The following is a 24,859-nucleotide window of genomic DNA, read 5'->3' as shown; positions in this document are numbered from 1 at the left end:
AAATCCCCAAAGCCACTTAATTTATACCCAATTTATAATCCACCTTGATTACCAAAAAATTTCCTATTTCCCTATATTTGCACTAACAAATTTGTACATAAATTTTCCTAAATGCACTATTTATAAAAAGACAAATAAATGGACCAAGGTTAGCAGCAGATAAAGCAAGAAAAGGAAGTAGAACTGCAGGACAAACAACTTTCATTTATCATATTGTGTTTCATTTATCAAATGTGTTTCATATAATGTTTCCCTAGTTTTTCCCAGTTTCTTATTGCTTAGATTAATTTAGAGTAAATGGGGATTTTGGAATCAAAGAGATAGGAGTTTCAATCCTTGTTCTTTGATTTCTTAGCTGTCTGAATTTTAAAGTTACTGTATCTTTCTGAAATCTCATTCTCATCTATGAAATAAAGATAAACATCCTCAGATGTCTGTTAGGCACGTTTTCACAAGATAACAGCGCCTGCTAGGTCCCTTCCCTAATCAATCACATCCATTTTAATTATCTTGTTGATCCAGTACATCACTGAAGCCCACACTGGTTTCTCAGTTGGACACTTGTGTGCTCTATGCAGGGTGCTGGCCACATGCTTAAACATCTATATACCCCTTATATCACCTAACAGATAGTCCCACCCATTATGAAGGTGCTGTTGAATTTCTCAGACTTACCTTCAGTCACACCTCCTTCATGAAGCTTTCCTTATCTGTGACACCCATAGTCATCCACCCTGCTACAGAGTATTCAAGTTACTTTTGGGCTATGTCACTTTCACACCTACATATCAGGTTCATCACATTCAGTTTCCTTTGCATGTACACATGTTTTGTGTTCTTTATTAGACATGTAGGGTGTTATGTATAATATAATTTTGAGTTTTAGACAATTGCACACAAGGTCTCGTTGAGTCTGGGAGTGGCCATATCCTGAAAACTAAGGACATGGGGTTATTAAGAAATTATTTGGAAAGCAAGTATTTGGAAGAAAATGTTCCAGGACAAGCCAATGAAATACATAGATTTACCTAAAAAGCTCTAGGCTGGAAGTCCAAAGATATTAACTCCTTCAGAAAGATCCTATAAGATGGGATGACAGGCAGGGGTTGGGAATGATGAGTTCTGCAGTTCAAAGGCCACTGACACTCAACAGGTTTCAGGACTCTCTCTACAGCATTAGGAGGGAGCCTAATGAATAGAAGAGTCTGATCATGTAGATATCCTGTAGGAAGAAACTCTGGTGGTTCAAAGATGTGCTGGTGCTTAAACCTGGAAGTTTGGAACTCAATGTAGAACTGCTTTCTGACCTATTAATCAGGATTCAGCAAACTACAGCCTGCAAACTAAGAATGGATTTTACATTTTTAAATGGTGGAAAAAAATCAAAAGAAGAATAATATTTTGTGACACGTGAAAATATGTCAATTTCATTGTCCATAAATAAAGGTTTATTGGAACACGGCCATGCTCAGTCATTTATATATATATGGCTGCACTAATGCTACAATGACAGAGTCGAGTAGTTAAAACAGACTATATGGCCCACAAAGCCTAAAATATTTACAATCTGTCCCTTTACAGAAGAAGTTTGCTGACCCTGGTCTAAATGCAGTGTCAGTGAACACATACATATCCTGCCATTTTTCCCTATGCTCTGTGCTGCTTCCTATGACATTTTTATCTTCCCCAACCAGTGTGTCTGCCCAGAGGCCTCTAGCATGCTTTCCTTTTGAGTGCAGATGTTGCATCACCACACTTTTACTTTAGGTGGTAATCACCAATCAGTCTAATTGACTAGAATAGAAAACCAAATCCATCCATGCCTGGGGTAAAGCCAATATCAGATGTAAAGGGAACATGATGGGTCAGTTAGCTATGGTAGAACTGGTTTTGTGGTTCCTAGTCAGTGCCCATGTGTCCTTTGAGACTGGTCATTCCAGGAAGAAAAGGTCCTAAGAAGGACTAACTTTGGAGGCTGTGTATTTACCACTCTAACTGTCCCACAAAGTTTGGCAAAGGCTTTCTAGAGAGTTGCATTTTTGAACAAAGCCTTGGAAATTGACTACATGATCTCATTCACTTCTCTCTTTTTTCCTCAGCCTTTTGTACTGGACTTGGCCTCTCAGGTAAGATTTTTGGGTTCCTAACAGGGAGGACTTTAAGCTCTGGAGAGTGGAAATTCTGAAACTTCTCTGGGCCATGGAGAGAGCCTCTGGTTCAAAACAGCCCAAGTAGATTTCCTTTCTGGTTTCCCAACCCACCCACTCAGTCTTATGTGGGTAGATTTCCACATAAGAAAAAAGTTGGGTGGTTTATCTTGCAAGGGGATTCCTCTTCAATTGGCTTCTGTGACCCAAGGCTCTCGGCCACATCTAAGTAGCAGAGGGCTTTGTTTCAGGCTCAGAAGACACCTCACCCCCTGGGAAACAAACCTCCTTTTGCCCTGCTGAATTCTACCATTTCCAGTTCTCTCTGCTAGCTTTAATGGTACCATTGAACTAGAAATGCATCAGCTTCTGTGCAGCATATGGCTCCACCAGCAGAGTGCAGGTTGGATTTCAGCCACCACTGGCCATTTCTGTGAGGAGTCTTTGGGCAGAGCACAAACAGCTCAACTGAGGAGAGAAAGGGGCTGCAAAGAGAGAATTAGTCTGTGGGAGAGGAAGGCTCTGATGACCCAAAATCAAGGGGATTGGCTGTGGATTATGAGTTTCTTTGACATTATCCCTTCAGCCTAGTCTTTCTCTTGATAGTAGAGGCTTTACCAGAGAGGGGCAGCTACAAACTCCTCTATGAATATAGAGGATTTTACACCCTGATAGATGCAGTTTGATTCCTTAAAGGAGTGCTGCTTCTGGGTCTCAGTCCAATACTCAGATTACTTGGTCTTTCTTCTCTGACCTCCAGGGCTATCCCTTACTGCAAGTGCCGGGAGACACCTGCTCTCTTTATAGCCTTCTCACATCCTAAGATGTTTCTCCTCCACCCCGGGGTCCCTCTTTCAAGACCTCAGCTAATAAAGTAAGCTAACACACTGCCTAGGACACACTGCCCTGATGAGCCCCTCTGTTCTTCTCTCTAGCTTTCAAATCTTTCCTCAGACCTTCTCTCCCCTCAAGCTGGATTTCTTTTATACTTATTCTGTGTTCCTCTCTCTCTCTCTCTTACTGTCTCTCTGTCTCTTTTTAAAAACATATTTCTTCTTTCTTAGGAGGTGTTCTAGTCCTCCACTTCATGAAAATGAACATTTATTTAAAACCAGAGTTTTATCACTCAAAATAAAATGAAATAACATATGCATGATTCTGATAACTAATATTTGCTGGAGTACACAATAATGCCTATCCAAGCTCTAATCTTAGTTACAATGACCCAAAAGTTATTTCTAGATGACTCTTCTTGAATTATATTTGTATTCAGATATACATGCCTTAAACTTTGGTGTGCAAAAATGGAGACTTTTCTTATTTTTTATAGTTTTATTTTAATTTCTATCTCTAACCTCCATTCTTCATATTGCTTCCCTCAAGAAATTATGGAAGAAAAGGAGAAGAACAAAAACAAATGAACAAACCAAACATAAACTTCCCAGTGTGATTTAAAATCAGGTCAGACTTTTTTCACCCAACAGCTTTTTCTGGGGTTGATGCCAAGTTCTAGGGAGTTTATGCAGAGTTGAGACAAGGTAGGCAGTGGAAAATCTTGTCCTGAGAAATTGTATTCCATTTTTGCTGGGATCTGGGTCATTCCATGTGACCCATGTTGTCACATGTTATACTGTTCATATTCTAATAGATCACAGACCACCAGTCTGAATGTGGCCCCTCCAGGTTCAACAGACCTCTCCATGGATGCATGGCAAATTTAGGTTTTCTTTCTCACTCTATCACTCTGGGGCTGAGGGGACTTGGCGGGATTGCCTCAAGCCTATTAAATATAATCTCTTTGAGGGCAACAATGCTAACTATCTTGTCATCACTATTCTCTGAGTTCATAAAACAATACCTGGAATGTAGTATCCAGAAGTTTATTTCCTGATGGGCTCTTCCCTGGGCTCCATACACAACCATCTCTACTCCATGTCTAAGTCTTAGTAGAAGGGAAATAATTTCTATTAGTCTTTTCTACCTCACAGTTGTAGTCAAGAAGCAGAAACACATCCTGGATTCCTCAGAAATTATCTGGAGGCTCTGTGAAGCATATCTCCTACTCCCAACCCCTAGAATCCTCTAGACTCAGTTTTGGGGCCCTGAGACTCTGAGGGTCTGATTCTTCCTTTGCCCAGTATTCTCTATATTTCTTCTGAGCTGGGTTCTTGGACATGGGAAAATGTCATAGAAGTAGCAAGGATGAGTGGTAGTGGATCATTGATACTGGGAGAGAGATTTAGGTTGTTCAGCCCAAATTATATCCAGACACCTTGTCTCAATCTAGCTGCCATGGGGAGAGACAGAGTCATGAGGAAGAAAGGACAAAAACAGATATCATCTCTACACTCCTGTTCTGACCTGGGTTTTCCACTATTTGACAGTGTGACCACATGACCTTGAATTTCATGAGGATCATTTTCTTCATCAGTGAAATGGTGGGGTAGACTTGATGATCTCTATAGATCCTTCTTATCCTGACCACCAAAGATTCTAAAAACTCTGCTGGATGTTCAACCAACATCTTTCTCTTAATCTTCAAACATCTAGATATGACTGCTGGTTTTCAAAAACTAGCAGTCATATCTAGGTGTCTTGAAGTGGAGTTTCTTGGTAGGGTACAATTAAGAGTGTAGCAGGGCTAGAACTCAGAGATGGAGTCCTGAAGTTCCTCTTCCTCCTCTTCTCTTTTGGCCCATCCTTTCTCATCCCTCAATTTTCCATGCACTGGAAGTGGTGGAAGAGTTCTAAGAAGACTGCATACATGCCTGACTACTCTCTGGGCTCCTCCCAGATCTCCAGCCAATATCTCATTTCTTTGCAGAGTCTTCATCCAGAACGCGACTGGTGGGAGGTCACCATCGCTGTGAAGGGCGGGTGGAAGTGGAACGGAACGGCCAGTGGGGCACCGTGTGTGATGACGGCTGGGACATGAAAGATGTGGAAGTGGTGTGCCGGGAGCTGGGCTGTGGAGCAGCCACAAGGACACCCAGTGGTACTTTATATAAGCCATTGGCAGAAAAAGACCAAAAAGTCCTCATCCAAGCGGTCAACTGCAGTGGGATGGAAAGTAAACTGATTCACTGTGAGCAAGAGGAAGATGTTTTTGATTGTTCCCACAATGAGGATGCAGGGGCTATGTGTGAAAGTGAGTATGGCAGGGCTCAAGGACTATCTGCCAGCTGCCCACACCCCACATGACCACTCTTTGTCCTTATTCTCCACCATGAACTAATGGCTAATTAGCTCCTTGTCCTCCACATCTTACACTTCCTCAATTGTGGACACTGGAGACAAACATTATCCTCAGGTAGAATTGCTACTCATCCTTGGTTGAGCTAATGATTTTCTCTTAGTTTCAATCTATATGAGAACCTGTTTCTCTTCTTCACACACACAAACATGCACAAATCCAACAACCACTAAACATTTGCATCTAGAGCTCAGGTGGAGTTATGGGGAAGAAATGAGCTCCCAAAGTATAATGCATGCTTTTTCAGTTCTCAAGGAGTCCACCATCTAGCTAGGTAGACAGGAGACACTCACAGGAAACCAATACACAACAACTGTGTGTATATCTATCTATCTATCTATATACACATACATACATATATATGTGAATATATATATATATATATAATTGTTGTTGTTGTATTCCTTTGCGCCATTCATATATTTGCTTTCTATGTATTAATAATTTCTCTCTCTGTGTCTATCTCCTCCTCCATTAGACTGTGATTTGGCTAAGGGACTAGTTCATGTCTTCTCTTTGTTACCCCACAGTTTATTATCAGAGAAACAATCACTAAATGCTTGCGCCCTGATGCTGAGGTCTCATTCTTATTTCTTAGAAAAATTCAGTGTTAGGAGCCCCCTTTTCTGGGAAGGATGTGTTCTTACAAAGAGCAGATGCTTCATCTTTCTTTTCCCATAGTTCCAGAGACTGTGCGGCTGGTTGGTGGCCCTGGTCGCTGCAAAGGGCGAGTGGAGGTGAAGCACCGAGAGCAATGGGGCACCGTGTGCAAAGCAGGCTGGAATCTCTCAGCCGCGAAGGTGGTGTGCTGGCAGCTGGGGTGTGGGAGGGCCACACTTACCCAAAGATGCTGCAACAAGGATACACAGGGCCAAGGGCCCATCTGGCTGAGTAAGGTGTCATGCTCAGGACAAGAAGAAAGCCTTCAAGATTGCCCTTCTGGGATCTGGGGGAAGAATAACTGCACCCATGATGAGGACACATGTGTCGAATGCGAAGGTAATGCCTATAAGTCCAGCGACTAGGTTCATTCATGAATTTGATTAAATGGAATTCTATTCAACCAATGTTTACAAAGAACTACTCATGCATCACATAACCATGGCAAAGTTATTTAAGTGTGCTGCTCATCAATTGTCTTGTTTTTAAAATGGAGATAATGATGCTTACCTTTGTATATGAAAATGCTTTAAATGATATTAAGCAATGAATTAATATGAACTATTATTATATTGAATTCTATATAATAGGAAAAGACACACCATTCCATGTACTTGTTGAAGTCTCCAATTTTAAAAAACAACTAGAAAGTCATTCATAAATATTAGACTTTTATAAAATAAATGGGAAAGTGAAAAGATCTTAGTTAAGGAGACGGTCCTGGGCCACATGAATTGGAACCTAGAGCAAGGGTTATAATCACAGAAACTAATCATATAATCACAGAAACACAGGTAAAGAGTTTCAAAAGTGCTGATGGGATTTGAATGAGGATGTAGATGATGTTATTTTTTCTTCTTTTCATGTCTCTCTCCATCCCCTGACCCTGCAGATCCCTTTGACTTGAGGCTGGTAGGAGGAGACACCCGCTGCTCTGGGAGACTGGAGGTGCTGCACAAGGGCGAATGGGGTTCTGTCTGTGATGATGGCTGGGGAGAAAAGGAGGAAAAGGTGGTGTGCAAGCAACTGGGCTGTGGGGAGTCAATCTTGCTATCTGCCAAAGCCCGGAGAAACTTTGGCCTTGGAGCTGGCCGCATCTGGCTAGATGATGTTCATTGCTCAGGGAAGGAGCAGTCCCTGGAACAGTGTCGGCACAGGTTCTGGGGGCATCACAACTGCAACCACAAGGAAGATGTGGCCGTGACCTGCTTAGGTAAGTCCTGTAGATGGAACCCAAGGGGACTGACATTGAGGGAGGTGAAGAAGAGTGTGGTGGGGGTGAACTCTGAGGATAAGAGTTATTCTACCAGTGCCATACAGCTGCCCATAATTGTCACCTACTTTATGTGTTCTTCAAGGGATTTAATTGAGACATTCTAGTAGTGAATAGACTGATAAGAATAATAATAACTCCCATACCATACAGTTATTGAATATGAGAACAAAAAGCATTTTGAAAATTATTGAATTAACACCTTTATATTAAACATGAAGAAAGTAAGAGTCAGTCAATAAGTAACTTTCCAAAATCATAAAAATTGTTTCCAAATGATAGGGCAGAACTAAGATGACCAGTATTGACTCTTAACTCAGGATTACTTGTCTTAGATGACCTCAGTCCTCAAACTCTAAGTTTAAACTATAGAAAATTGTCCCATCTCATTCTACCTATTGTGACTCCCCAGATATTAAGTTAACCTGTGGGAATGGGGCTGGGGTAGGGGGCTCTTTGGGAATTCCCATGAGTGTCTTTCTAGAGAAGCCAGGATACTAATCCTGAACTGTAGACCTCTATGGGGGAGTGAAGGAAGAAATCCTGTCCCGATGTGAGTCCGGAAATGCAAGCATAGCCTTTGGGTGACTGACTCAAGAGAGTCACAGTTCTGAAGCCCAGCTTTTTAATCAGGGTGGGAAACTGGCATGCAGGGCTGCCTGGTTAAATGCTCAGCTATGGAACTGGGTAAGAGCTGATAATGGACCAAAGATATGAAGAGCAGCTAGTGCCCAGAAAAGGAGGGCTTTAGTGACAGAAGACTAGGGTTTGAGCCTTGCTGCTGCCATTCTGAGGCTAGTTAATCTTAGATAGTCACTTAACTACTCAAGACCTCAGTATTTTCACTGTTAAAAAGGGAGACACTTGTCCCATTCCTCTTGAAGAGTTTTGTGATTGTGTGAGGGTGAGAAGTGTTAATATATGTGAATACTCTTTGTGACTCATAGGGGAGCTGGTTGAATTAAGTGCCTGGGACACTGTACCAGATTCTGACATGGTCCACATCAGAGTGAGATATGTGTGTGATTAGGTCTGGGAGGGTCTCTGTTTCCTATTCTGGAACCCAGTCTTCTTTCTTGGCCTCTTTGGGTCTGAATGAAATAATCCCCTCTTGGCGTGTCCCCATCCTTACTGTACATTCTTCTTCTCTTTACAGAACTGTAGCCTGGCCTTCTTGATGCTTGACCTGATCCCTGCAGGCCCTGAGTGTCTTTTGATTTCTCCTGGGCCAGAATGGCCTGGCATGAGCACTGAGTCTGCAGGCTTAGCTACCATTCCCTCAGCCCCTCAGCAGGAATCTGAACACTCTGCTTATACTTTGCTCTCAGAGCCAAGCACCCCTATCATTGCCTGGAGATATGAGTTGTTGAATTCTCTCTTGCTGGGGAAGATGAGCTCCCAGTCACCCTCTCCTCGCTGCTGACCCTTTGGCATTGGTTCTGGCCTCTCCTGCTTCTTCTCAACCAGCCTGGCATCCCCAGGCTTGTTACTTTGACCACTACAGGCCCTTTTCAAGAAAAGATCTATGTCTGTAAAGAACATGAAAGGAATGAGACAACAAAAGAACATTTGAAGGGGAATATGGGTTAACAATTACATGAAAGTTGGGGGAAAGCTTAGAGTCTTTTTGAACGGTTTTTCTTAACCTTCAGGTGATCACAACAATTAACATCTGAATATTCTCCTACTCTTTGATGAGAGTAGACCATTCTTTCAAGAGCAGTGCAGTATCCTGTAATCCTAGACATTTTCACGACACTTGGAAAAAAATATCACACTCCCTGAATGCCCATAATAAAATATCTTTGTTGACCATCCATGTACATCTTGCCAACATGGTGTACATTGAACAAGAAGAATCTCATAAATTCACTATTCCAAGGAAAAATGTATTGGCTATGGAGCTGCCACTAGGAGAAGGGAAAGGAAAAGATGCAGACAGAGTTTAGGGAGGTCCAGAGTCATGCCTCATGCCAACCAGATGATATAATTTTAATTCTGTCAACTCGGACTTTAGGATCTGCAAGTCTGAGGCAAGATAGAATGATACTAAGGAGAGAATCATGACTTAATTCTAAAAACTGACAACTTTAGATTCTGAGGCCAAGTCGAGTACCTGTAATATGCCTACCTTTATGCTTTCTAATAAAGTAGTTCTCACAGTCTCAACAGTTGCCTCTCTCTGTGATATACTCTTTCTACCCAAGAGGAAGCAGGTGTCTCAGCTTTACAGGGATGACCTTTTAGGCAGGATTAGGTAGAAGATGCAATCTGCCAGCAGATGCAATCTTATGTGTAATATAGACTTCTCCTCTGGATGGAGAACTTTCTCCCTGTCTATTTCCTGTAATGGGAAAATATGTAAAGAAACCTAGCTTCATAGAAGAGAAGAAAATGCCTTAACAGACATTTTGAGATCTATCCTGTCTACTCAAAGAGATTTTGCCTTTAACTGATCAGTTATCTCAAGTCCTCCTGATTTTCCCTACAGACTAGTATCATGTTCCCTAAACTACACAGTATTATATCTAGAATCTAGAGGCCTGCTGAACTGCCTTGATTGAGTCATTGAAAAGCTCTTTTATCCTAAGTAGAGTAGAACAGGGTTGGCATTTCACAAAAGGAACTTTGATTTCCCCTTAATTTCTACACTAAAATTTCTTTTGTAAAATTCCTACTTAACAAGACCCCTGAGAACAAATTAGATAAAAATAATACCTCTTAGAGGAGGCCGGGTGATCCAACGCAGAAAGCAAACATGACAGTAGCCTAATAGGTAGCATTGGACATCTAATAAGAATGTGTCACTTAAATAGAGGAAACTGAGAAGCTGAAAGTCAAAGTTGACACTAGCCTATTAGCACTGTCCAGGAGAAAGTTGTTCCCTGACCCAAGAATATGGCTGTTTATCTTGATTTCCAAAGTGGACATGGATGAAATAGTACATCAGAGCCTGAAGAAGTTAGTATAGTGACAATGACTGACAGTGCTCACAAATATTCATGTTTGTTTCTTCTTCCTGGACATGCCACTAGTCTATCCCAAGTTTGTCTTATAGAAGATACCCCATCCAGACTCCTGCCCCAACCCTAGCAAGGAAGTGCAGTAAACTGGAGCTCTTCATTCAATGAGAATTTTACCCATTGGGTATTTTAGGAGTTGCCAGTTGGCATACACCTTATCCTCCAAGTACCTGTCCTGTAAGCAACATCTCCTGACCCTTGCCCAGTTCCAGATCCCTAGCTACTCACGAAGTGCTCAGCATGCACTTGCTCACTACACCTTCTTACAAGAGTCCTGGGCAGCAATGGGCCTCCAGGTCTGTGGAGCTAGAGCCTAACACTAAGCACCTACATAATCTCCAGTGGGGAGGGGACCCGCCACTGGGAGTTTACCCTGAGGCTGCAGCTGCAAATTGGCCACAATCAATCTCCATTTGGACTTGCTGCCTGATGGTCCCAGGCTTCTCAAGTAACTAGGGCTCCCAGGTGTCCCTTTGATCTAGGTGGGACCATATGTCCCATTCTCACAGTGGAAATAATTTATGACACTTTCATATCAAGGCAGTTAACAATAGCGTGCCTTCTCAATGCTCTTTCTCTCCTTACCTGCTGGCTTGTTAGAGAAGACCCCAAAGACCTAGGGGAGGGCAGACCCAGAAGATGGAAGGAGCCTGGATCTCTGAATGACTCATACTCTGCTGACTGTGTTGTGAATAAGAAATAAAGCTTATTCGTGTTAAGTCACTGAGGTGTTGAGGAGGTTTTTACAGCAATTAGTTTAGCTGGACTAAAACAGATATAAATAGTATTTTAAAAAATCAATTGCATTCCTTCAAATCTCACCAAAAAAAATTCTGATGATCATTTGGCTTCCTCTAAAGCTCCTAGATATCTAATATTCCATGCTAGTCAAGAAATGTGAGACTTGGCTCACTCACTTTATTTTTACTATAAATTATATTTTATTTTGGATATTTATTTTTGATGGTCTTCTGACCCACTCCCCCACCCCCACATATGTTTTTTTCTAAAAACTATGCAAGATGCTCCTGGAGAATTCCTTGCCAACATTATTTGTTGTGTATCTTAAGACTTTATTTTTTTTTTTTAAGAACAATTTTAGGTTCACAACAAAACACAGTGGACGGTACAAAGATTTCCTATACACCTCCTGCTCTCACATATGCATAACTTGCCCCATTCTCAACATTCCCAATAGAGTAGTATATTTGAACCTACACTGAAATATCATTCTCTCTCAGATTCCATAGTTTACATTAGGGTTCACTCTTGGTGTTGTTCTATGGGTCTGGATAAATTTATAAATGTGTATTCACCATTAGAGTATCATACAGAATACTTTTACTACCTAAAATCCTATGTGCTCTGCCTATTCATCCCTCATGCCCCTCTAACCCCTAGCAACCACTGATCCTTTTATTGTCTCCATAGTTTTACCTTTTCCAGAAAGTCATATTATTGGAATTGTACAGTATATAACCTTCTCAGATTGGTTTCTTTCACTTAGTAATATGTATTTAAGTTTCCTCCGTGTCTTTTCATGACTTGATAGCTCATTTCTTTTATTTATTTATTAAAAAATTTTTTTATATTATTTTACAATCTACTTAAAAAATTTTTTTTTCAATTATTTATTTATTTATTTATTTTTATTTTTGGCTGCGTTGGGTCTTTGTTGCTGCACGTGGGCTTTCCCTATTTGCAGTGTGCGGGCTTCTCATTGTGCCGGCTTCTCATTGTGGTGGCTCTAGGCACACAGGCTTCAGTAGTCGGAGCACACGGGCTCAGTAGTTGTGGCTCACAGGCTCAGTAGTTGTGGTGCACGGACTTACTTGCTCCACAGCATGTGGGATTTTCCTGGACCAGGGCTCGAACCTGTGTTCCCTGCATTGGCAGGCAGATCCTTAACCACTGTGCCACCAGGGAAGCCCACATTTCTTTTTAGCCCTAGCATTCCATTGTCTGGATGTACCACTTTTTTTTTTGTATCCATTTATCTAGTGAACGACATCGTGGTGCTTCCAAGTTTTGACAATCATAATAAAGCTGCTATAAACATCTGTGTGCAGATTTTTGTGTGGACATAAGTTTTAAACTCTTTTGGGTAAATACTAAGGAGTATTTTTCAACAATATGAGCATGCCATTCTGGCTACAGTTGATTGATACCAAGAGTGGGCTTATGTCCAAGCTAGAGCAATCAACCCTTCCCAGGAGACAGGAACTCTGATTGAAATCAGGTTAGTTTCTCCAAGTAGCTAGACTTGTAACAAATTAACCCAGGAGATGTAGGTGGCCATTTTCCACATAGATCAGAGAATGAGAGGAAGCCCTTCCACAGAGATACATGAAATGAATGAACGAGATGCACAGAGAGGAACATAGGTGAGAGACATAGAACCCAAACAACATTTTCAATTTCTGATTCTCATCTTTTCCTGGAATCCAACTGCATTCCTGGTCTTCGGTTCTGTGACAAACTGTTGTAGGTTTATAATATATGTATATTATATATCATGATATGTAATATATATTATAGCATACATATTAATATATATTAATTTTTTATTGAATTATCTCATTTTTTTCTTTTTTTGGGGGGGCTGCATCAGGTCTTAGCTGTGGCATGCAGGATCTTTCATTTTGGTGCGTGGGCTTCTCTCTAGTTGTGGCACACAGGCTCCAGAGCATGTGGGCACTGTAGTTTGTGGCATGTGGGCTCTCTAATTGAGGCGTGTGGACTCAGTAGTTGCAGCACATGGGCTTAGTTGCCCCACAGCATGTGGGATCTTAGTTCCCCAACCAGGGATTGAACACTCATCCTCTACATTGGAAGGCTGATTCTTTACCACTGGACCATGAGGGAAGTCCCTATCTCATTGGTTTTTGTATTTCTAACCAAAATAACCCTAACCAATTTTCCTGTTTTAACTTAATAAAGTGGTAATTCACCTGTCCTGTGTAAGTTTAGTTAGATAAGCCCATTTATCAGTAATGAATCAATTCTCACTGCATTTATAAAATCAAGTTTATGGATCTGAAAAGATGAAGACTAAGGTCTATAACAGAGGTACCACTACAACATATTACCCTTGAGTGATTCTGATCGGTTGGATGACCAATCAACTTGTTTACACAGGTGACATTTATAGCTCATGCCCTCCTTATTAAAACACAGATGAATTGAGGTACTGCCATCAAGATGGCGACATAGGTCATTCCAGACTTCAGTCCTCATAAGAAAAACAACTAGCAACTATCCACAGATAAGAACGTCATTGTGAAAATTCCAGAACCTGGAGGTGAGGCTGAAAAAGAACCCCTGGACCACAGAGACTGAGAGGGACTACATTAGAAGGGTAAAGGAGCAGTTTCACTTTGCATCATCCCTCCCCTAGGCTGCCACTGTGCCACACTGAGAGGGTCTCCCTGAGCCTGTGGTTTCTCCAGTAGGAAAAGAGAGACCAAGGTGGATATCCAGCTCCCCAGCATTGCGAGATGCTTCGCAGGGGTCCCGCTCAGATCTTGCCTCATGGGATTCACTTAGGTCCTCAGTATTTCTTCATCAGGACCACCCAGTAATCTATTCTGAGGGGAAGGTCACCTAGACCTAAAGCAATCAGTAAGATGGGCCCACAATTTAATTTAAATTCATGAAGATGCTCTGAAGTTGTAAGAATGTCCTCATCTCATGATGTCCTCCTAATGCAGGACTTAGATCCAAAACGCTCCTTGGAGATGCTTGGGAAACTAGATAATGTCACTTTTACTCTTCCCCTAACCCATGCTTTCCCCTCCTTGGGTTTCTTCTTCTTTTTTTTTAAATATTTATTTATTTATTTACCTTTTTTTTTGTTGTGCTGGGCCTTAGTTGCGGCAGGCGGGCTCCTCAGTTGCAACTCCAAGGCTCCTTAGTTGAGGCTTGCTGGATCCTTAGTTGCAGCATGCAAGTGGGATCTAGTTCCCTGACCAGGGATCGAACATAGGCCCCCTGCATTGGGAGGGCAGAGTCTTATCCACTGTGCCACCAGGGAAGTCCCCCCGTTCTTGGATTTCTTTTCTTCTTCTCTGAGGTGAAGGCATCCTCTCATGGGGCTTAACACATGATAATGGGATAGATGTGCCTAATGGCCCATGTGTTCTCTATAGACTGGCTGTGGGCAGAGTTAGAAAGCACCTTCTTGTTGAGGGTCATGGTCTAGGGCAGCTCTGTCCAATAGATATATAATATGAGCCACATATGTAATTTAAAATTTCCTAGTAGCCACACTAGAAAAAAGTAATAAAAAAAAGAACAGGTGGAATTAATTTTAATAATACGTTTTATTTAACTCAATATACCCAAAATGTTATCATTTAACAGGTAATCAATATAAAAAATTAACAAGGTACTTTACAATCTCTTTTTCTCTTACTAAGTTTTCAAAATCCCATATGTAATTTACACTTACAGTGCATTTCAATTTGAACTAGCTACATTTCAAGTGCTCATAAAACATTCGTCGTTAGTGACTATTATGTGTGACAGCACATGTAGGTGTAAGATAAAGTCATTGGGGGTTATATCAGCCTTAGTTCTTATCACAGGTAAAACTCTGAAAATTACTTAACATCTCTGAGTTGTAGATTCCTCATGAGTAAAATGAGTAACTTTTCTACCTCAAAATGTTCAAACTTATCACATCTAAAACTTATAATATCTTCTCTTTATTTCCTGAACTTTCTGTTACTGCCCTATTACTCTCTTAGTTGGTGGCCTTGTCATTCCACCTTAGGCCAAAAGACAACAACAACAACAAAAAAAAGTCTCTCTCCCTGCACGTCCAGCCAGTCGCCAAGTTCTCTCAAACATTTCCTTAACTAAGTCCACTTCTCTCCACTCCTACTCCTGCTTCAGAGCTTCATAATGTCCAGGTTATCCTCTCCCTAATTCATTTTCTGTATGATTAGTAGTGTCTGTCCCCTGACCATGACCTAGAGCAGAGGTCACAAAGCTGTGGGGCTCTACAAAAATGCTTGTTTTCAAACAATTTTTAAAATTAGTCTTAAACATTTAAAAATTAGTAGATTTTACGTAAAATTCCCAAACTCTGATTTCCTTGGACAGTCAGAAGATCTAGCAACATGTTATTTTAACCTCCTGGCAATGACCAACTGAAACAGAGTAGCAACTGCTCCCTTGGATGAGGAACTCTTTCTCCAGCTCATCATAGCCCCACCTGGCCCAACTCACCACCTGGAAAGTACATTCAAAATTCCTAGGATTGCATTTAAAGCCTTTCATGGTTTATCCTCTGTGTCTCTGAAGCCTCATTTCATGTTGGTACTTCTTCATATTTTGTTCCAATAAAATCAAACTACAGGGCTTCCCTGGTGGCACAGTGGTTGAGAACCCGCCTGCCAATGCAGGGGACAAGGTTTTGAGCCCTGGTTCGGTTAGATCCCACATGCCGCAGAACAACTAAGCCTGTGCACCACAACTGCTGAGATTGCGCTCTAGAGCCCGCGTGCCACCACTACTGAAGCCTGTGCTCCTAGAGCCCGTGCTCTGCAACAAGAGAAGCCACCGCGATGAGAAGCCCGCACACCGCAACTAAGAGTATCTGCCGCTCACCGCAACTAGAGAAAGCCCGTGCACAGCAATGAAGACCCAATGCAGCCAAAAATAAATTAAATAAATAAATAAAAATCAAACTACAAATATCTCAGCAAAAATGCCTCACTACTCATGACTTGATGATTTTGTGTGTTTAGAATGTTCTTCCCTACCTAGAAGCTAGCTGAACTACTACTCATTCTTGGAAATTCAGCTTACACATCACATGCTCTAGAAAGGTTTGCTTAATTCCCTTACCCCACCCCTTTCCTGATATAAGTCCAATTAGACTCTCCACTATGTTACCTCTATACCCATGACTATTCCAGTCATCATGTTAATCATTTCATTGTGTTTTGTTTGCTTATATATCTCTCTTCTCTACTATACTGTGGGTTCCTGGCACTTAAAAAACATGTCTTTAAAGAAAAATCGCTGTAAACCCAGCATGCAGTACAGTGCATGGCATATATTACCGTTTTTAGAGACCAACAAGTAATACCCCTTTCTTATTCACCCAACTTTGGAACAAACTGAGAGTAGCAAGAGTCATACAGAGGGAATCAAACTTCAGCTTTCTCACCAATAAAGAGTACTTTGGAGGAAGTGGCTTCAGTTGTGTGACCTCAGTGGGTTCTCTGATAACTCACCGCTGTACTAGGCAGATTTACCATGCCAGCCACAGGCAGTCTAGACACCTATGGGCCTCTGCAACAGGGACAGACTCCTTTTGTATGGACAGTGGCAGAGTAGAGCGTGGAGAAGACTGGTAGCACAAAGAGAAAACCCAGGTGGCACTAGGGCGAGCTCGCTCAATTGCTTCTCCTAAATTTATCAATCAAATAAATCACATCTCCTTGATAATATTCTTCCTGAAGTATGGACAGAAAATCTCTTCCTTTTATGAAAACAGAGGAATAGAAGGTGTGTACGCCTAACAGTCCAGAGCAGAGATCCAATAAGTAAATGAGTAATATTAATTTGAAGATGAAATCAAATTGACAATGCATATTAGTAGTACCCAGCCACAAACCTGTTGTGTGACTGTGTTAGCGTTTGCTATGGTAATAAACCATATCGATATCTCATGACTTACAATGTAAACTTTTATTAAGTTAACCCAGGCTAACTGAGGGCTGCAGGTCAGCTGAGGTTTTTCTGGGCTGAGCTGAGCTTGGCTACAGGCTGTGGGCTGGGTTCAAGTTTCCTCTGTCATCTCATTCTAGGATGTGTGTTGAAGGAGCAGTCAAATCAAACCATGAAACTTCAATTAAGTGTCTGAATGGATGCAGCAAATACATTGTACATTTACACCACTTTGGCATGTCCCATAGCCAAGCCAAAAGCCAGTGAATCAGGGATGTCCACTTCTCCCAAAGGATGCTTGAGCAAGTCACCTGACAATGAGAAAGCATATATAATTCTCTTATAAGTAGGGAGCAAATAGTTGGAAGTAGTAATCCAATCTATTACAGTGACTTGAAACAAATTTCTTCTCCTCTATGGATCACAGTTTCTTCATCTGTAATATATTGGAATGAAGATTCCTGTTTTTGACCACGCATCTGGGCACTATAGCCCAGACAAGTTGACATGGAACATTAACCATCACAGTTTCCCCTGCAGAAAGTGGGGTTTGTTAGATATGACCCATGAGCATTGTAGATCATTTCTCTGCATTGTGCTATGTTACTTCACTCTCCAAACTATTGCATTTGAGTTCAAATCACCTCTGTGCCCTCATCACTGCTCCATGGAGCAAAAGGTGCTGATTTCCCAACAGAAGCATCCTCTTGTGTAAATTCGTATCCTGATGTTGGAGCCCCAGTGATTTCCCCCAGAGGATTTCACATTCCTCTCCTTTCTAGTGGTGCACCTGTTCACTTACCACCTCCTGAATCAGCTCTTATCCCCATTTACTTCACTAGAATCTTTGTGAGTTGGTTCATGGTTTTTCATTTCATTATAGTATTGCATAACTTAAAGGCGTGTTCCATTTCTTGGTATATATGTATGTATTAATGTTATAAAAATAAAAGTGTGAGAACTTGATAAATAATGCAATCTTTAAACCCACGGAGAAGGAGGAACAGATTTTTGTTTTTACATCTTTATTGGAGTATAATTGCTTTACAATGGTGTGTTAGTTTCTGCTTTATAACAAAGTGAATCAGTTATACATATACATATGTTCCCATATCTCTACCCTCTTGCATCTCCCTCCCTCCCACCCTCCCTATCCCACCCCTCCAGGCAGTCACAAAGCACCGAGCTGATCTCCCTCTGCTATGTGGCTGCTTCCCACTAGCTATCTACCTTACGTTTGGTAGTGTATATATGTCCATGCCTCTCTCTCGCTTTGTCACAGCTTACCCTTCCCCCTCCCCATATCCTCAAGTCCATTCTCTAGTAGGTCTGTGTCTTTATTCCTGTCTTACCCCTAGGTTCTTCATGACATTTTTTTCCTTAAATTCCATATATATGTGTTAGCATACAGTTTTTGTCTTTCTCTCTCTGACTTACTTCACTCTATATGACAGACTCTAGGTCTATCCACCTCATTACAAACAGCTCAGTTTCGTTTCTTTTTATGGCTGAGTAATATTCCATTGTATATTTGTGCCACATCTTCTTTATCCATTCATCCGATGGTGGACACTTAGGTTGTTTCCATCTCTGGGCTGTTGTAAATAGAGCTGCAATGAACATTTTGGTACATGACTCTTTTTGAATCAAGGTTTTCTCAGGGTATATGCCCAGTAGTGGGATTGTTGGGTCATATGGTAGTTCTATTTGTAGTTTTCTAAGGAACCTTCATACTGGAACAGATATTTTAATCTGAAGAAATTGTGAAGGCACACACATGAGCACAGGAAAAGGTGTTAAACAGCACAGTATATGCAGAAACATACCCTTATGCTCTGAGTTTAGAGGGTTCCACATTTCTCATTGAGTTTTATGCCTTGGCCCTGAAACTTTAAACCAGTCAAACTCATCCCCACACAGGCTTTCCCAAGTCAATAAACAAAGCTGTGGCACACTTTTCCTGTTTTTGGCAATTTCCTAGGGGTCTTTGGTCTGGTCCCCAACATTGCTCCCTCTTCACTCCAACTGTGCACATCACTGACCATTTGTTTCTTTCTTTTTAAAGTTTTTATTTTATATTGAACTATTGTTGATTTACAATGTTGTGTTAGTTTCAAAGTGATTCAGTTATACATAAACATATATCTATTCTTTTTCAAATTCTTCTCCCATTTAGGTTATTACAAGACCGTTTGTTTCTTTTCTCAGTCTTCCTCTTCGGACTGGATACCTGGACTTGGAAGTCATTACTGAATAGCCTCTTCCCAGGTCCTTAATATCTTAGCTTCTACACATTCTTATGCCTAGATACTCAAAGATTCAAGAAATGTTGAAAATTAAGATGTCTTATTCCCCTCTAATCCACAATCTGAATTAAATACAGGCTTCAAGTGTGGAGAACTGGTAGCCACAGGTGCTCAAGGAAGAAATGGAAGAGATTATAAATATCCTGATTTTGGGTGAGGGGGGGAACAATATTGCAAGTGCCAGGGTTAGTGATAATGGTGAACTGACCCCAAATGCCCAGAAGATAATTTGCATATGCCTGTTTCCTGTATTTCACTTATAAATGTTGCCCAGGTTGTAATTTCCCATGATTTTATTTTTCAGCTGTTTCATGCTCACTTATTGGTACACTGTGAACGTTTAAATATGCAAGCTAGTATTTTATGGATAGCTTGACCCTGAAAATCATCCTGTGTAACAACTGTCAGACATTACACATAACCTGGGTGACAGCCCATCGGTCCCCACCTTACTGACTCTTGTACATAGCGTGACTACGATAGAGGCTGCTGTGAGGCAAAAGGATGTGCTGATTAGATATGGTCGAGGAGACATCTTTATCAAAGATGACAGACATGCCGTCTGAATTTCAGCAGAACCACTGCCTGATGAGATGTTCATCAAAGTCAGAAACTGCCTTTGGGAAACTTCCTTTGAGCTACCTGTGTTCTTGAAGAAGGAGCTGATGTACTAATATGCATTATCTTCACATTTTGGAAATAGAACCAAACTATAAACAGGATTATATTCAATTTTCTTGGCCTCTAGAGCTGAGGAAATAGAGATGGGCTATCAGAAGGCTCTTGTTCCCTCTTCTATTTCTGTAAATGTGTGCTTTCTATTGTGTGACTTCTGATCCCGACTTCCTCAAACCTCTGACAAGCCACTGCCTCCTGATTCTAAGGTGAATTCTTTTTTCGATGAGAGAGCACCTCCAGTTCCAGTTCCCCGACCCGGTCCTCATGCTGCTGAGGCTCTTGCTGTTGATCTGTGGTGAGTAGGACAACTCAGAAAAGGGTATGGGATTCCATTCCCTGGCGCCCGGCTTCCTGAAGAGCACTGGGACTTCTCACAACTAAGTTTCTGCCGGGCAATGGTCAGGCATGCTCAGATCTTTACTTCCCACTGAGGGCTTAGAGTTGGGCAGAAAGTCATAGATACTGGAAAGCCAGATTTTGGAGGAAAACTATCCTTTTAGTTTTTATCTCATAGGAAGTGTTCTCTTTCTTTCCACTTTTGATTCTGACTTTGTTCTTGGTGGCTTTGATAGCCGCAAAGATAATTCAAACAACAAATTGGCCTCTCAGTTCCTTGCCCTTCTTATAATCAACATGATTTTCCTATATCCTTCCTTGACTTCCTCATTTCTACCATCAAACCCTAGAACTTATCATTACCAACGACTGTTCCACTTCCAAAATATTTGACTTCAGCATCCACCTCCCTACCCGACTACATTGTATTTCCAGCTCACTTTCTCTAATGCTCCATATTCAACATGCCTTCCCCTCCCCAGGCTTAGGTTTCCACTGTCAAATTACTACACTCCATGTCCTCACTTCTCACAGTACTTAGATTCTGTAGTTTATCACAATACTCCCCTTGGGTATACCTTCATCCCTCTTCCCCATAACACTTTTCTGACTAGCACACTTTTCTGCATGCTTCACACCTGTGCCTAAGCAGCTGAATGTGACTCTAAGCAAAAGGTACAATCCTGCTGACATATCTTTCTTGAAATGTAGGGCCACCAATCTCGGGTGCCATGCAATCCTCCTATTCCTTCAAAGCCAATGCTCTTCCACTCTTTTTTTTTTTTTTTTTTTTAGCGGTACGCGGGCCCCTCACTGTTGTGGCCTCTCCCGCTGCAGAGCACAGGCTCCGGATGCACAGGCGCAGCAGCCATGGCTCACGGGCCCAGCTGCTCCATGGCATGTGGGATCTTCCAGGACCGGGGCACGAACCCTTCCAGGATCGGTAGGCGGACTCCCAACCACTGCGCCACCAGGGAAGTCCTGCTCTTCCATTCTTGATGACCACTTCCTCATACCCACTCCTTTCTCCTCAAACTTTTCTCTTCTTACTCTTAGTTTATAACGTGAGAAAAATAAAAGCAATCAAAAGAAAATTTCCTCATCTTTATACAGCTGTATTTATCAATCTGCCCACCTCTGCATTTACATACTCTGCCTTTTCTCTCCCTATTATGGATATATTTTCCCTCATCCGAATTGAAGACAGGACTCTCCACTTGTGCATTGGGTCCCAGACTCCCTTGCTCCATCATCAAAATATTTCTCCATCCTGGATTATTCCTATAAGTATACAAATATGCCATAATATCTTCTATCTTAAAATAATAGAAATGTGACCTCTGTTTGCTTCACCATTCTGCACATCCTTTTATAGTTTTTAGTGAGTCATTATCTTTACTTGCTCTCCTCCCATCCTTTCTTTTCAAAATTCATTTTTAATTTACATTACAGTAAGATACACTTTTTTGATGCAATGTCTATGATTTTTGACAAAGATTTAGCGTCATATGACTACCACCACAATCAAAATACAGAAGATTTCCATCACTTCAAAAATTCCTTCATGTCCTCAATCCCTTTAGAGTCAACTCCTCCCTCATTCCTAACACCTGGAAACTGCTAAACTGTTTTAGGTCCTTATTGTTCTTCCTTATCCTTTATTGAATCCACTTCAATCAATCTTTATCCTCACCACTCCACTGAAACTGCTCTTGTTAATATCATCAACCACCTCTTTGTTGCCTCACCCAGGATTCAATTTTTATTTCTCATTTTATTCAGCATCTCAGGGGTATCTGACATAAGTTGATCATTCCCTCTCCTGGAAATACTTTTCCACTTGGCTTCTAAATACCGTATTCTGCTGGTATTCTTTCTAACTTAATACCTGCTGCTTTACTGACCTTGAAATGTTTGAGTTTCTCAAGATTGGTACGTAGACTTCTCTTCTCCATCCATACTCATTCCCTAAGTTATATACTTTAGTCACTTTAAGTTTAAACAGCTTAAAATCAAGCTTATTTATCCAACTTCGATCCCACCTTTGAACACCTTTCATATATTCAACTGCCATTCAACTGTCTAATATGCATTTTAAACTCAACATGTCCTAACAGATCCTTTGATCTTCCACATGAATCACCATCACCATAGGACTTAACCTATTTCTCCCCACCACTTCTCCATTTTTGTAAATGTCACCACCATTCTTCTGGTTGCTATGGCCAAAAATCTAGGAGTTATATTTAATTCCTCTCTGTCTTTGACACTTTATATCCAATCCATAAGTAATTCCTATTGATTCTACTTCCGAATATATACTGAGATCTGTCACCTTCACAGCACCAATACTGCCTAGCCTGAGCCACCATCCTCACTCTTCCAGACTAAACTCCCACTAATGTTCTCCCTGCTACTCTTGCATGTCTGTAGTCTGTCCTTTCTACAGTGGAAGAATGATTCTACAAATGCAAATTAAGTCAGAACTGTCCATCGTTCTCCATTACATCATGAACAAAATCCAAAGCTATTACCAAGCCCACAAAGCCTTCTGTGACTGGCCCCTCTTACTTCTCACACACCAGTATCAACCACTGTTCCCCTCACCTAGTCAGTTCCCAGGGCACCTGCCTTCTGATTCTTCCTTGGACAAGCTCATTCCTTCTCAAGGTCTTTGTGTTTGCTGTTTCTCTGCCAGGAATGCTATTTCCCAAATATTCAGAAGGCCTGCTCTCTAATTTCATTCATGTTTCTACTCAGAAGGCCTGCTCTCTAATTTCATTCATGTTTCTACTCAGTTGACATATATCTAAATAGTCAAGACCATCCCAAGATACTCTGTAACTTATTTTTCTACTGTATTTTTCTTAGAGCACTGACCATTCTCTAAAATCATGTTACATATATATTTTTTTGATTGGCTCTCTCCCACTATAATGTAAATTCCTTGACAGAAAAGATTGTCATTCATGTTCATTCCTGCAAACTAATTGTGATGTACAATGCCTGGCATATAGTAGGCACTCAAAATTATTTGTGGTATGGATGAATAAATAAAATGTGATTTTCATGCTAGCCCTCATTGATTCCCTTCTCCTTCCTGAGGAACTGATTATTCAAATAAACATTTAATATAAACAGTAGGCATCTCAGACTGAACTGAACTAAAATAGATAATAATAGTGAGATAATATTTATTAAATGCTAGATAAATTTCGGGCATTCTTCTAAGCATTTTGTGGATATCAATTCATTTAATCTTCACAAAACTATGTGAGGTAGGTCTATTATTATCTCCATTTTACAGAAAACTAAAGCACAGAGAGGTGAAGCATTTTCCCCAGAGTCACACAGCTTGTAAGAGGAAGAGCCAGGATTCAAGTCTATGTCATCTGGCTACAAAGGCTGTGTTTTCCCCAGGATTTTCTGTTCTTGACCATTATGCCATAATATTATGGTCAAATCCTTGGGATAATAGAGAATCTTTGGAGAAATCTGAAGTCCTTCTCTGGACCTATGCCTCCTCTGCCCTGAAGTTGTTAAATAAAGGGGCATCATGTCTTGAGCATAAGCCTGTCTACTCTCCTTGCCTGACTGCTGTTACCATGAGTCAGCAAGTCTAGAGCTGGATCATCAGACTTTTGAGAGAGGGAATGAGGATGATGGGCTTGAGGAAGGGAGCAGCTAAGTAGTTATACAACGAAGGCACCATCTCATAACCACAGTGAGAGAAGTTATTGGAAATTACAATCATAAAACAGAACTCTGTGTCATTTTGTAGGCAGGTGATTGATGTGGAATGTGGGGAAAGGAACAGAGAGAAAGGAGGAAGGAAGCAGGGTAGGGAAGGGAGAGAAAATAAGAAGATAGGAAGGGGAAAAGAGAAAAAGAGAGGGAAAGAGAGAAAAAAGAGAGGAAGGGCACAAAAGAAGGAGGGTGCGTTGTTGGGAAAGCCTTCGTGGGAGTTAAACTTTGGGTATGTTTGGGATTTGCTGCCCTGTACTGATCTCTGCTAAATTCTCTCCCAGCTCCACTCTGTGAAGCAACTGGTGAGTTGCACTTCCTTTTCTTCTTCACGGTCTGCAGGTATCTTGTCACTTGAGCCAGTGCAGGAGGCCTGTGGATGGCTGTTTGATATCCAGTATACAGATGACAGCGGCCTCCTTGGGCCCAGGGTGCTTGTGTTCACAGTAGTCTCTGCACGTGACATGTACATGCTCAGCTGATGGAGCAGGTCTTGCTCTGACCTTCTCAAGACCACAATCTTTTTTTTTCTGGGATGTCCCAGCTTAGGGAGGGTAATGCTATTTGCACAAGGAAGTCAGGGGGTGCTGAAGGTTGATGTTATAGAAAAATCTCTGCCCTCTGGCAGAAGGGCTCCAAGGCCCCTGTGTACTCCCAGCTGGGTACTCCACCAGAAGTGTTGGAAAAACTGCCAAAGTCACGCCTCCACGGAGAACAACATTACAGTCAATGCGTGGGCCATGTACAAACTGTAGACT

The 24,859-nt window shown here is 41.3% G+C and overlaps 1 protein-coding gene across 1 annotated transcript; it reads left to right on the top strand.

Moving 5' to 3' along the window:
- Positions 1 to 1,857: 1,857 nt before the first annotated feature.
- CD5L (CD5 molecule like) lies at positions 1,858 to 24,583 on the top strand. The gene is made up of 5 exons (XM_065897620.1): positions 1,858 to 1,864; positions 4,972 to 5,295; positions 6,082 to 6,399; positions 6,953 to 7,273; positions 24,444 to 24,583. Exons 1-5 carry the CDS (start codon positions 1,858 to 1,860, stop codon positions 24,581 to 24,583), a joined length of 1,110 nt encoding a protein of 369 aa, XP_065753692.1.
- Positions 24,584 to 24,859: the final 276 nt, after the last annotated feature.

This window comes from Phocoena phocoena, chromosome 1 (assembly GCF_963924675.1).
Source record: "Phocoena phocoena chromosome 1, mPhoPho1.1, whole genome shotgun sequence".
Lineage (NCBI taxonomy): Eukaryota > Metazoa > Chordata > Mammalia > Artiodactyla > Phocoenidae > Phocoena > Phocoena phocoena.
The sequence above is the reverse complement of the archived record's forward strand: the minus strand, read 5'-3'. Positions and strand labels throughout refer to the sequence as shown.

Coding starts and splice junctions, on each gene's coding strand:
- CD5L (XM_065897620.1), top strand. Junction 5,296..6,081: donor TGCAGGGGCTATGTGTGAAA/GTGAGTATGGCA, acceptor CTTTTCCCATAG/TTCCAGAGACTGTGCGGCTG. Junction 6,400..6,952: donor CACATGTGTCGAATGCGAAG/GTAATGCCTATA, acceptor CTGACCCTGCAG/ATCCCTTTGACTTGAGGCTG.